Source organism: Mchenga conophoros, linkage group LG20 (genome assembly GCF_057382185.1).
Source record: "Mchenga conophoros isolate Kocher_MC1m ecotype Shallow Benthic linkage group LG20, M_conophoros_male_GT1.1, whole genome shotgun sequence".
Lineage (NCBI taxonomy): Eukaryota > Metazoa > Chordata > Actinopteri > Cichliformes > Cichlidae > Mchenga > Mchenga conophoros.
Window position 1 is genome coordinate 27,443,699 of NC_140545.1, and position 14,656 is coordinate 27,458,354.

Below are 14,656 nucleotides of genomic sequence, written 5' to 3' on the forward strand. Positions count from 1 at the left end.
TGGAAAGTTATCCACATCCTCGCATACATCATTCTAACTGTGGAGACAGGGATGTGTGCAGAAACATGGGAGCTGTCATGGTTCTGGGGCTTTTGAGCTAGCATTTCGACTCATGCCTTTCATGCCTTTTTGTGTTACGATGTTCTGGTTTAGGCTTCAGTTAGTTCTGTTTCCTGTTTAGGTCTGTTTAGGTTCCTCCCAGGTCTGTGTCTTCTCCACTATGTTGGTTATGGTGTCGCACCTTCAGTGTTCGAGTCTGTCAGCTGTGTTCGACCTAGCTGTCACGTTCTCTGTATTTGTTCCCGTGTCTCATCACCCGTTTCTATTTCCCCATCACCATGTCAAGTCTGTGTGTTTCCTGTTTGACTTTGACAGTCTTGTGTCACATGTTCAGTTTGCTTCCGCCTGTCTTGTCATTATGTTCCAGGTTTCATGTTCAGGGCGTTTTCGTGTTTAATTTGAGGTTACTCAGTTTTTAGCCTTTGCCCTTTGTTTTGTGTTTTTTCTACCAGCCTTATTAAACGGCTCGCTTTCTGTTAAAACCAAGTTCTGTTCCACGCGTCTGCTTTTGGGTCCACACCTCAACTTCACACGATCTGCCTCTGCTAATCGTGACCGAAGCAAAGCACAAACTACAGGAAAGAAAATGGACAAATTTCATGGCATGACAGAAAAAAGACTCGTCCATGAATGGGGGGGCGAGCTCACTGAGGTGGTTAAACAACTCTTTGTTGGCAGGGCCCCTGGGGTGAATGAGATTCAGCCTTGGATGTTGTGGGGCTGTCCTAGTTGGCACACTTGTGCAATGTTGAATGGCGATCTGGGGCAGTGCCTTTGGATAGGCTGAAATGGAGGTTCCCATCTTTCATAAGGGGGTGCTCACATCACTCAGCTTCCCTGGTAAGGTTAATGGCAGGGTACTGAAGAGGAGAGTCTATCCATTTCATTGTTTACATGGAGAAGGCTTTAACCACTTGGGGAGAGTGGAATATCTGGTCCATTATTGCGTGCTCTTTAGTCCCTGTAAACCAGAGTGAGAGCCTGGGCTGCAGGCTTTACTGCAGCAGACTGGGTTTGTTTCCGGTGGGTACTAAACTTCACATAGGCTGGTGTGTGGTGGCCTCATAAAAAAGTGCTCTGTTGTGACTGTAAGACACAATGAGTTCTTTAAGATATAATAGTCTTTAAGGTATTTGTCAATAAACCAGCAGGAGCAGATCCACGCGGGTCAGTTCAATCAATCAATCAATCAAAATTTATTTATATAGCACATTTTTAAAGACCGAAGTACACCAAAGTGCTTTCCAGTAAAATCATGATATAGATAAAAATCACAATATAAAATATAAATTACAGATATAAATAAAATATAAAATAATTACATAATCTAAATGCAAAGCCAGATGTAAATTACCCTAATTCGCCTTGAATGCCAGGTTAAACAAATACGTTTTTAAACGTGATTTAAAAGACTGAATGGAATCTGATGCGCGAATATGAAGAGGAAGAGTATTCCATAACCTGGGTGCAGCAACGGCAAAGGCACGGTCTCCTCTGGTCTTCAGCCGAGACCTAGGTTGCACTAAGAGCAGTTGGCCCGATGATCTTAGTGCTCTCTGAGGGCTATACAGACAGAGGAGATCAGCTAGGTAGTCAGGTGCCATATTGTTTTGAATTTTATAAGTAAACAATAAAATTTTAAAATCAATTCGGTATTTAATAGGAAGCCAGTGTAAATTTGCCAGAACAGGGGTGATAGAATCGTACTTTCTAGTGCCGGTCAAGAGACGTGCTGCGGCATTTTGGACCAGCTGCAAACGCTGAAGAAGAGAAGATTGTAGGCCCAAGTAGAGAAAATTACAATAATCCAGTCTTGAAGTGATGAAAGCATGAATGAGTTTCTCCAGATCTCTGTGTGGTATGTAAGGTTTAGCCTTAGAAATTAGGCGTAGTTGGTGAAAGCTGGTTTTTACCACAGTAGAGACCTGTTTATCTAGTTTGAAGGAACTATCCATGAAAACTCCAAGATTCCTAGCAGCATCAGTGAGGTGGTTAGCAACAGGCCCGAATGTGCCAGTCAGTTGTCCCAGAGGCATATTTCTATCAAAAACAATAATTTCTGTCTTCTTTTCATTTAAAGTAAGAAAGTTACGTGATAACCAGTCTTTGACATCGCTCAGACAATCAAACAGAGGATGTAGTGAAGATGAAACATCCCCAGTCAGGTGGAGGTAGATTTGAATATCATCAGCATAGCAGTGAAAAGAGACATTATGTTTTTCAAAAATGGAGCCCAAGGGCAGCATATACAGAGAAAACAACACAGGACCCAATACCGAGCCCTGGGGCACACCACAGCGAAAACAGGCAGAAGAAGAGGAATATTTTCCCATCATGACAGAGAACGACCTCTCAGAGAAATATGATTTAAACCAAGATAGAACATTTCCTTTAAGGTCAGTTGGCATTGTTGTCCTTAATGCAGCTGGCAGAAGGTCAGCTCTGTTAATCTGTGCTTATTAAAAACGAACACTGGAAATGACAAGTGAACTTGATAAAAATCAAAGGGATCTTTGGATTTTTACAGCTTGAACAAAATGAACCGTTCAGATTATGTGAGCCTATAATAACCTATTCTATGTCTTCACTTCATGGTCATACGGTCAGGACGCAGAAGGCAGGCAGTGAAGGAAGCCCAGAACAGTGGTCGGCCCCTATATGGCTTCATACCTCACCTGTTTACACTCATCCTGTTTTTGCACTGTCGTGTCCAGAGGTGGCTGTTGCTTCAGCTGTCAGATCTGTTGTCTCCATCATGTCCGTTTGGAAAAAGCTGCACCTGTACTTGCAATCTATTATTAGTCGTCAGTAAGACTGCAAGACTCCACTAGTCATAGTAAGGACATGCCCAGCTCTGTGCTACACTTTGTCTGTTTTTGAACTGATATTGTAAAATAAGCTTAAACAGCAGCGCTTAGGAAGGAAAATCCTCGTTTCACAAAATGTTTGTAAGCTTTAACAATCCAGGCAAACTGTGTGATGTGATTATGACCTGATGTGACTTAAAGCATCGATCAAATGGAAAAGCAGCCTTTGAATGCATGACCTAATCACCAACACTTAATACACTAACAATATTGTGTCAGTCTTGCTCAAGGATTCATTCAGTGCAAGATTACATCATAAGAAATGTTACTGTAATCATGAGACTTTGTTCCTTTGCTAGGACACACATAAAGTGGAAACTTGAAGTGGTGGGACTTTCTGAGCCTTTTATGCTTTTGGCCAGAGGACAGGGACCAACGGAGAGCGGCAACAATTATGCAATGGAAAAAGACGAGGCAAAGCTGGACTGAATGAAAGGAAAAGCAAAGAAAGGAAAGAAGACAGCATTATTCAAAATAATGGAAAACAGAACTATGTGAAAACTTGCTACTTTAAAATAAGATGAGAGCTTTTTTTGAACTGGTTCCCTGTAAGATGAGTATTGCAGAAAGACTTCACGATGGTTTTTTCTACCTCAGCCACAGAGGGGGAACACACAAAGCAGGGCTGTGGGCCAGGACTGTGGTACATAGAAGTAACCCGGCGCCTGGAAAGAAACATTATGTCACTCCTCACACATGATGCTGTGTTGTGCTCGGCTTCCATAGAGACGATGAGGAAGCCTCAGCAGCAGCACCAATAGTTTGGAAGGATACACCGCCAGCAGTTTTCCTATGGAGTGATGAAAACATCGCTCCACAACTAACTATTCACAGCTTCTGATCGATTGTAGCCAATTGTAACAATTCCTCTATTATCCTCATTTGCAGCTCACTCTTTTTTTCCCTGGGACTTCACAACAACAGCTTTGGAGTCACAGTTTAACAAAAAAACTCAATCTGCCAACTTCTGGACAACTGCTAAGAGGCAGCCCCAGGGACAGCGCAGAGTGTACACTATGACTATGAACATTTCTATCTAAAAAGACACTGTTAGTATGTTTGATCAATAGTGTGCTACGTACATGCTTTCCCCCTGCTGAATGTGAGGAAGAGTTGCTCACTGGAGTCTTTGGGTTAGCTGTTCCACATCTAGGAATACTTCTTGTTCGATTGGGGGATCTCATGTGAGAGTTTGCCCAAGTACTTGAGGACTTGAAGAAGCGTATCACTGCATCCATCAGACTCTCTTATGGGGATCCTTTGGGAGTGCTTAGTAAGGGCTTGGTTCACATCGGCAGCAGTGAGTTAGATTTGTTGCCACTGAGCCAGCCTAGTGTCTGTAATTTATCATATGAATACAAGTTCTTGGCTTAGCTAAGAGTATATCCAGTTCTGGCTACTTGGGCTTGCGTTTAGCAGATGATGTGGTCCTGTTGGCTTCACTGAGTAGTGAACCCCAGGTTCCACAGGGGCAGAGTCACACTACTACATGTCAAACTAGGGTTCATCGCTAGGAAAGACTGGATTGCATGTCTCAAGTGGATGTTTTTGTCTCAAGTGGATGTGTTTTGAGTGTCTTGTGGCCTTGAGGAAAAAGTGGGCTGTGAGGTTGATGGATGTTGCAAGTGCAACATCTCCAGTGATGTGGTATTATGTAGAGTGCAGATGTGGACCCAGATACAGACTGGTTTACAGAGTTAAAAAAACAAAAACACAAACCTTTATTTAGACAAATGGAAAGTCTGACAGCACCAAGTAACAAAATCCAACAAACTCAAACCAGAAGACACAGACAGGAAGAACCACAGCGAGCAAACAGCACGACACAACAAAGGATGGAGACAAACCAACACCTCACATACACGAATGAGGCAATCAGGGGAAATGGACATGATACAGTTGTAACTAATGAAATGAAACATAGAAATAAACTAAATACAAAGCACAGGGACATGTGACTATCAAAATAACATGGACGGTAATAAACAAGGAAAAATAACAGAGCGATGGAGACTTAATTAAAAACAGGGAAGACAGGAAAAACAAAAATAACAACAAACTACAACCATGAACATAAACCAGATTACAAACTTACAGGGTTACTATAAATAACAAATGTAACCTATAAAACAGATAAGACCAAAGTTCTGGAGTAATACCTGAAAAGCAAACTTAAGAAACAAGCTATATAATAATACACAGAACTGGAAGGATCAGAAAAGAGAATCGGTAACACAGGGTAACAGAACCAGGACCATTAATATTAATTTAGATAAATACATTCATATATTAAACTAAACTGCATGGTCTCTGCCCCCCCCCCCCCCCCCCCCCCCGTGATCTATTTCCGTGGCCCAACTGCTGGTTATGCAACAAATATGCAGAAAACTAAGAAATGAAGAAGGATGCAGATATTTTGTGATGGCACTATAACCGTGAGGAGTGAAAGAGTGGAACAGAAACAGAGTTGCTCGATTCATTGTGGGAAGTTCCCCCAACAGCCTCAGACTATAATAACATAACTAAGAGATGGTTGAGAGTCTATGAGGTGTATGCTCTATCAAAAAGGACAGCTTTAAGCCTAATCCTTAAATTAGAGACATGTCTGCCTCCACAATCCAAACTGGAAGCTGGTTCCACAGGAGAAGATCCTCACAGCTCAATTCTGTCTTATTGCAACTGATTTTTCACATGCATCTCTCAGTCCTCCATAGCTCATCTCCAGCTGGTGCAGCACACAGCAGCAAAGCTGGATTTTATGGGTTAGGCTTTCTTTAATCTTCTCCCCTTTATTTTTGGCCATAGTTTGCAACAATGCATGCATGCATGTGTGCATGTTGGAACCAGTGTCTGTTGTTATGGCTGATTGTGTTTGCGGTTTATGTGTCTGTATGTTTTAACATGTACACTTACATGTTTTTTTCTTACCTCGTTATTTGAAACCTGGTTCCATATTACTCCGACCGTGTGAGGAAAGGCTGCCGTCGTTCTTTGGGGTTTTCTGGATTAGTCCTGGGAGGAAAGATTTTAAGCATTAGCTCTAAGCACTGTCTCAGCTCTGTCAAAAATAACCTGCTGAAGAGCGTGCTAGTGTACAGCACAAGTTACCATGGTGATGTACCCTGATAAGAAGCAAGCCACTGTTGTGACACTGAAGGTCTGAATTCGAACTTACCTCACTAACCACATATGAGTAAATGATAATCACAGATGAGCTCGCTGGATGTTTTTTTTGGGGGGGGGGGGGCAAGCACTGCTTGCTGGTAAGAACATGAATCATTGAAAATGAGGCTTGGCACACACTCTGCACTGTCTGATAGAATGAGAAGCCTAAAGGAAACAAAAGCTTTGTATCTCACTTGAAACTGTTGGAGAGAGAAGACAAAATCCACACACAGCCAGTAAACACAGTCTGCCAGTATCAGTGCCACAGCTGTATGCTGCTGAGAGGATGGTGTCCTGCTGTTAAGATATCTGCCATTTGTAAGGGCTGGAGCCCAGACCTGTGCCTCCAACACCTCAGGTCCACTGGCTGCACACTGTATAAAGGTTATTTTAAAACTTTACACCTAATCAGTCAACGGTGGGGCTGTGTCTATTAACTCACCCCATTCCTTTTAAAGCCGTCTCTCGCTGTATTAACACATACAGTCAAAGAGCACAGATGACTGTGCAGTCATAAATCTCAGGTTCTGTCTTGCTGCAGACAGCACACTGAGATCCTTGACCCCCGATCCTGCCATAACGTTGCAGTTACAACACTGTGTGGGTAGGGGACGCCACAGGAACAGCAAACTCGTACTGGAGTTGAACTTCGACTCGGACCCCCTGAGGTTGAGCTTGTATGTTTGAATCAGCCATTTATTTTTCTCCTCTTCACTTGTTATAGCAAAGTTCAGAGAAAACAAAGAAGTCAACCGTGCACGGCCTCTGTCTATTTATATGATTGGTATTTACAGATCTGATATATTAGGCGACCCGCTACTTAAAGCAAATATGAGAAAAGTTTTAAATGTAGCTACAATTGAGATGCTGAGAGCGCAGGTACACGTTCAAATGTCCACTAACAACTTATTATAGCTGGTCTGTGGAAAAAAAAAAACTCTAGCCATTTCATTAGCAGGATGGTTTCTCAAGGTCGCCAACACATGAAACTTGTTTACTCGGCGCCTCTTGCCAAACAGTTTTAACACATTCAGGCAGAAGGGAAAATAAATAAACCGCAGTCAGCCGTGCAATTTGCGTTTCCTCTTCCAAAGCTAAATTTGTCTTGTCTCGCAAAACACCACCCATCCTCTTTCGATTTTTTTCTCTGTCTTGACAGCAGCCGTGAACCAAATGATTCACATAGACGCCCAGCTCTTCTGCTAGGTTCAGGGTACACGGGAAATGTGGTAAATACGAGCACTCCTAGTTTGCGTGAAAATTCCGTTCCCGTCGGGGTTTCGTCGGTGGATTACTGCACCGCTGCTGTAAACAAACTGCACGTTGAGTTAAAATGCAGACAAAAGTTGGGGAGAAATTGGTCACCAATGTGTAAACTGTGTGCTCCAGATGTTTACCCACATTATAATATAGCAGCAGTAACAGGATATGCTTCATTGGGTTTTAAATAACTTAATGATAATAATTTTTAAAATGCAAAAAATGTTATTATGCAAAAGATTATGCAAAAATTTTATTAGCAGTCTAAAAATCATTCAGATAAAGGTATATAGTAATAATAAAGGAACAGAGTACAAAATAAAAAAGTAAATGCAATAATATTTTAAAATATTTTACCTTTTCTCTCCTCCGCTGCCTATTGTGTTGTAAATTTCATTGTTTTTCTGCAGTTTGTGTAATGTATGTATGGTCGGAAGAGGTCCTGTTTCGCTGCAGGCAACTGCAAGTGACAAATAAAGCTTCTTCATCAAAAGAAGAGTCTCTCCTTTAAGATCCAACCATGCAGTCAATCTTATATTAGACTGTATAGTCACAGCTTGGGGTGCCACGTGGTAAAGAGAACAACATTTCGCATCTACGCCTTAGAAAAAGTAGGAAAACGGCCTGTTCAACGGCCTGAATGCGTCATTTTCTTTGCTTTGCTCAGTTCGTTTCTTTTTCTTCTTCACTGTTCTCTTTTCTGTGTGCACGTGTGCGCGTGTACGTGCGGGGGGTGGCGGCTTGTTCCTGGAAGAGCCCAGCCTGCCTGCAGTGTCACTCACATTCCTGGCCGGGATTCAATGACTGAGCCAGACACACAAACGCAAAGGGAGGGGGCGTGTGAGTGAGCGCGCGACAGAGAGACCTAGACGGAGCGCGAGGGAGAGCGAGAGAGAGAGACACGCGCACTCAGACTGGGGGAGAGAGAGCTCTCGCGAGCGGACTGGCTCTTCAGACTTCTCCTCTCCGCGCAGTCAGAGTGAACTGCGGGGGCAAACGGGGTGGATGTTTCGTCCTCGACAGCGGAAAGAACCTCAAATAAGGATTTTTACATTTCGTTTTCAAGCCTGACAAACGGAACTTTTCGCCTCGGTGGAGTTTGGAAGCCGTTTTTTCTAATATGGACAGTCGGCTCACTGCTACAGGGAGCGACTGGTCGGTGTTGACTCACACACGGGAATAAAACTGCAGCTGGGACTTTTTTCCTGGATGGTTGATGAGGCGTTTCGCACATCTGATCAGCTCTGGGACGCGGTGGATTTACCAGGTTGAAGGACGCCTAGCTGGTTGTGATTCCCGGTCGACCGTAGGAAGGATTTACGCATCTAAAGTTGCAGGAAAAGCATGGAGACTGTAAGTCGGCCGAGCTTCCAGCCTCATCCGGGACTGCAACAAACTCTCAAGCAGTTTCACCTCAGCTCTATGAGCTCGTTGGGTGGACCGGCCGCTTTCTCTGCTCGCTGGCAACATGAGCTGCTCTTTAAGAAGGACGGGAAGGAGCCCGAGCCGGTTCTGCAGCATCTGCCGCCGCCCGTGATGCCCGGCCCGCTCTTCATCCCGTCGGACCGCTCCACGGAGAGGTGCGAGACGGTCCTGGAGGGAGAAACCATCTCCTGCTTTGTGGTCGGCGGGGAGAAACGGCTGTGCCTGCCGCAGATTCTCAACACGGTGCTGCGGGACTTTACCCTGCAGCAGATCAACTCCGTGTGCGACGAGCTGCACATCTACTGCTCTCGCTGCACGGCCGACCAGCTGGAGATCCTCAAAGTCATGGGGATCCTGCCCTTCTCAGCGCCGTCCTGCGGTCTCATCACCAAGACGGACGCAGAGCGGCTCTGCAACGCCCTGATCTACGGAGGCGCTTACCCGCCGCGCTGCAAGAAGGAGATGAACGGAGGCTCGCTGGAGCTGCAGTTCACCGACAGGAGCTTCAAAGTCTACCACGAGTGCTTCGGCAAGTGCAAAGGCTTGTTCGTGCCGGAGCTGTACACCAACCCGAACGCAGCGTGCATCCAGTGCATGGACTGCAGACTAATGTACCCGACCCACAAGTTCGTGGTGCACGGCCACAAGGCGCAGGAGAACAGGACTTGCCACTGGGGCTTCGACTCGGCCAACTGGAGGGCGTACATCCTCCTGGGCGAGGATTACACGGAGAAAGAGGAGAAGGCCCGCCTGGAGCTCTTCCTGGACGAGATTAAGGAGAAATTCGACTTCGCCAACAAGTACAAGAGAAAAGCATCATCCAAGGTAAGCTGGTCTCCGAGCTCTAACTGTTGCAGCTTGTTATCCGCCACCCTTCTCCTTAACGTTAAAACGAGCGTGGGTCACCAAACTTTAAACATGACCGAGCAAACACGTTTCAGGAGTGGATGCTGAGCCTGACAGTGTCTGGTCACTGCTGCTACTGTGGTCTTACTAATTGGGCGTCATCCAGCAGCGACAACAATATGCCTCTGGTGGCAATAAAGCCATTATCTGGCCGTGAAACACCTTAAAGGGTAGTAAACAACAGTTGTGAGATAATGTTGTCACTTCTTCAGAACACTGTGGTTCAATGGGTTGCTGTCTGTGACTGTCTCTATCTCCAGTGGGTGAGCTAGACCTGACTGTTAGTGTGACAGACAGAGCTGGTATCATATGTGTCATTTTACTTGTCTGTGGTTTAATCAGTGCTGATGTCATTTCCCCCTCTCTCTAGTCTTATCCATGTTCTCTTGTGTTCTTGTTTGAACAGTCCCAGTAATCAGGTTTTAGGTTCTGCGCACTTTCAGTGGTCACACACCTCCAGCCTCAATCATCAGGTTTGTTTTTCTGAGCTTTAAAGCTGCATGGAAGGACTCTGTGTTAGCTTTGGTGTTTGCAGACTGATCCCACCCCTGTAGGGGGAAAAGGGCTAGTGAGCCCATTTGCATGAACTGTTACACATGAATGGAGCTGATGAAGCAGGGTTTAGAAGTATTGTGGTGGAAACATAACATGATCCCAACAAAGGGAAGCATTCAGCAAACATCAGAACCCCTCTACCAGGCCAGCCAGCCACCTCTGACAGGGCTCCTTTTGCCTACTCTCCCTCTCCTCGGTGGACTTGTAGAGCAGAGCGGAGTTGTTGATGAGGCTCAGAAAGCAACAGCACAAGTGTTTACAAGAGTTTTCCTCCACTCCTCCACTGAGGCTTCTTTCAGAAAAACCTGCCAAAGAAAGGGAGATCAGGGAGGCCCTTGAAGTCCTGAAGAGTGCCAGAGTCCTACCATGCACGGTGAACACACACTCTTGGCACACACTTTCATTCAGACTTGAGTGGACACACCTCAAGGAGCTCCACTTTCAGGGGGCTCTTGTGTTTTTCCAAGTGCTGACGGGGTGCCCGAATGTTAAGCTCAAGGCTTGTTTGAAATGCTTTTTAATTCAAGCCCTGCCCCCGAGCATCTGAGGGACTGCACACAGGTTGAGAAATATTGTTGCTCTCCTTTTTCTCAACACATTTGGGCACAGCTGAGGAAACGTTTGTGGAGGATGTCGCCACAGCGCCTTACTTTGAAATGCGTCACTGTTGTCAAAGGAGGGCAGCTCAGTGAATATTAATAAGACTGATAGAAAAGTGTCGGCAGCAGTCTCGCATAGCAGACAGACACAGGAAGCGATATTGCCACACTTCCCTCCTTGCAGACGCTCTTTTGAAAGCTTCCTCCTGAGACGAGTGAATCACAGAGTAAAAAAAGCTGTCCACATTTAGCAGCGTGCCTCCAGTTGTGGAGAAAGTGTGAACTTGAAGTTCACTTTTCCTTTTTTTGTCTTGTAGGATTCATACACAGTGCAGGCTGCAAAGCACAAATGCATTGAAGCGTTCCACGTAGGTTGGGGAAGGTTTTCCTGCGCAGGCCGGCCCCAGATTGCCATGCCAGGCTTCTGCTTTCTGGCTGGCACACATAATGAGTGGGTTTCCACATCAGGATGTGGAGATAAGGCTTGTGGTTGCAGATTTAGTGTGACACTAACTTTATAATTTGGCCTCACGATGACGTCGGCTCTGCACAGTCTGCCTGGTTTAGAGAGATATGAGGAGTGAGGGTGGCTGTGGTGGATGGTGGTGGGCAGCTGAAGCTCGACTTGTGCTTGGCTTTGAAAAAAGTTTACCTCAGACTTTTTTGGTTTGTTTGGGTTTTGGCACCTTCCTACGTGGAGAGGGCCGTCCTCGGGCTTCTTGGTTACTGTATTATTATTATTGTTGCTTCATCAGTCTGTGCTCATGTTGCAGATGTGCGCCTCCTCAGAGTGGTGAGCATGTGTACACGACTGTTGTAACTGGTCTTGAGCAAAGCATGTGTGTCTGCTGAGCTTTCAGGTTCCTCCTAAAGTGCTGGGATGGGATTTGTTCAGAGACAGATGTGCACTAAAAACCAGCCAGAACAATAGCAGAGGCCATTTTGCGTCGATGCTCCACATATGCTGCGTTGTTGTGCTGACAACCAACACATTCCTGCAGGCTGTTTCCACGTGTGGCTGAGGAAAGGCTCAAACCAAACCTACGTAGGGTTGGAACGCACAACTGTCGAGTCTGAATATGTCCTTCCAAGTCAGGGCACTTCTTAAATCTCTAACGTGCAGAAGCCAGCACTTCCCTTTCTGCTGCCCCCACCCTGCTACCCCCGGTGCTTGGAATATCTGGCCTCCAGCTGAAGGAGCTGCTTGTTTCAGGAGAGACGTGGGGCTGTGGTGGTGGGGGCTCAGAGGAAGTGAACTCCCACAGGGGATATAGGCCCATGTCCTGTTTCATATGCAAGGCGCAGTGCTGGCTAAGCCTGCTGACAGCCAGCCATGTCCACACAGCAGACAGAACAACAGCTGGGAGCTGTGCGTTTCAGTGGCTGTTCAGGGAATATTTCCATTCTGATCCTGTGCAGCAGTCTGCAGTGGAGCCCGACTGTGTGGCTGTTTCGGTCAGTTTGTATACTTTCCTATTTTCCTTTTCATAAAAAGTGCATTTTGTGCCCTGTGCTGGGAGAGGACACCAATTCAGTCAGGGCTCTGTAATGAGTTCTGCTGCTGTATTAAAAACTATATTTTGGGCCGTCCCATTAAAAACACGACTAACATGATAGAGTCGTGTCTCTGGTTCGAGCTGTGGGTCAGAACAGTGTTGGAAATGAACCACCTCACTGTGTGACTAGTGCTTCAGTCTTTGCTTGAAGGTATGGAGCGCATTCAAAGACAAAAGTATTCTTCACTTTCTAAGAATATTTAAAAAGAGTGTTTCATTCAGGGTTGCTGCTTTCTTCTTCTATGCTGGCAATGAACAACAAAAAGCATGTGTTTTGCTCTCCTATATGGAAAAACACATCAGCGATGAATCATTGTGCTCCATGACAAAAACTCTGAGGACCAGCCATAAGATGAAAAGTCTGTTTCCACTGCAGCTGCTCTCAAGGACAGGCCTCTCTGTGGGAGCAGGGTGTACGGCTGCTTAGGTTTGCTTGGAACGTTTCTCAAAAGGCTGCGACTCCAGCGGTGGTGGAAATGAACTGGGTGCAGTGATTGTCTTCATACAGCACGTCTCCTTGCTACAAGCCGTTTGTATCAACAGTTTTTAACTTTTGCAAACAAAAGGACTTTTCTTTCCTCGTGTACGGCTCGACTGTGCACAGTCCTGATTTCTGATTATCAGGTATTTCAAATAGGGCTTCAAATTTACAGAAGCTGTGAGATGTTCAGTGGCAACACGTTACTTGAGTAAAATTTGATTGGATTCACAGCTGAGAAGAACTATTTCTTCCAACATGTGAGAAGTGAAATCTTCGGTGAAATACACAAAGAGCAGTGGTGCCGAAACTCGGCGCTGCAGTCATATCTCTGCCTGCTATGGACACATACTTGCTTTAAGTCAATAAGTGTCTGCCTGTCCATTTCAAGAAGATGGAGGGGTGAAAAAAGAGCAGGCCAGATAAGGTTTGTGCGTGGCTGCATGCAGGTCATCTGGGAAAGTTTGAATATCGGTTTGACGAGCCAGTAGCGTGCGTGACAATCAAGTGTTTCCTTCCCGTCTTTGACATTCCTGTGAGAATATTCCGAGCCGTATGATAACACAAGCACACACGGCTGGCTGTGGCTGCTCTTATGTTTTCAAAAGACCTTAAGTGTGTCTCATTGGGATTATAGCACAGGTAAGAGAAGAGCCAGTGACCTGATCCAGGTGTCTCGTGGGACAGAAGCTCTTTCTCAGCCAGATGATGGAATTTGGTGTCTAGTTTGACTGTTAGCCACAGCTGATGGTAGGTAACCATAGGCATGTTTGTTTAATAAGGTGGTCTGTGAATTATTCATCAGCATAACTGGACGTGCCCAAGCAGCGCGATCTCCCCTGCAGCTCCTTCCCCGGTAGTGTTTACATAGGTTGAGCTGTGAAGAGGGGACAGTGTTAGTGATGTGCTTAAAAATAAGTTGGTCAAAAGGTTTGACAGTTTTTTGGTCTTTAACATCAGAGAATCAGGCAGTCAGGCTTCCTCCAGTCCTCCTGCTGGTGAGCTCACCAGTGCTGAATGTTGAGACATGTCACATTTTATTCTTACAGGTTTTTCAGTAAAAAGATTTCAGTGTGAGTCTTACAAAGACAAGTGAACATTAGTCTGATGCACTGAAGCCTAACCCAGCACCTGGGTGATGTTAACTGAATGGTGCAGCCTGTCCACACTCTGTGTATGGAGTGCATGGATGATTAAAAGAGAGTCATATCTGTAAAAGTTTTTTTCCCATGTCTGTATAAAGTGCAGAGGAGGATGCGAGATCAGGCTGTGGAGATAATCTGATGTGTATGTAGGACATGCGTTTCCATGGAAAATTCCAATCTTCTGCCGTCTTGCTGTCTTTCCTAAAGCTTTTCTTAATCTTTGACAATAAACGCCGCGATCGTTGGTGAGGGATGCCGTCTAGATGGATCCAGGATGAACTGGAGTCCGACGGGAGGGGGGAGGTTACTTTCTGCTGTGTCAGACCAGGAGCAGCCTTTGTGTATGATAGCAGCCACTGGCGGTACCCCATCCCCCCTCATGCTGTTTGTAGGGCAGCTAGTATTGCATGACCTTTCCCTCCCCAAATAAAGAGGTGACCCGCCTCACCCCTCGCCTCTCTTGACGACCAGTCGGCCAATGGCGTGTGGCTTAGCCGCTCCCACGGGGCAGATGGCTGTCTGATGAAGGCAGCTAGTCTCACATATTATCAAATAAATGAGATCCACCGTGATACAGTAAACTGAATGCTGCACAGTGGAAGTTGTGCTCGGATGCATTTCAGATTTGGCTGCAAACTTT

At 45.5% G+C, this 14,656-nt stretch overlaps 1 protein-coding gene across 1 annotated transcript in view; it reads left to right on the forward strand.

The window, feature by feature from the left end:
- Positions 1–8,204: 8,204 nt before the first annotated feature.
- The window catches only part of skia (SKI proto-oncogene a), a 65,369-nt gene continuing 58,917 nt past the window's right edge, over positions 8,205–14,656 (forward strand). The window contains exon 1 of the mRNA XM_085258570.1: positions 8,205–9,602. Within this exon, the coding sequence (XP_085114696.1) occupies positions 8,697–9,602 (906 nt within the window). The 5' untranslated portion in view covers positions 8,205–8,696. The remainder of the gene's footprint in view (positions 9,603–14,656) is intronic.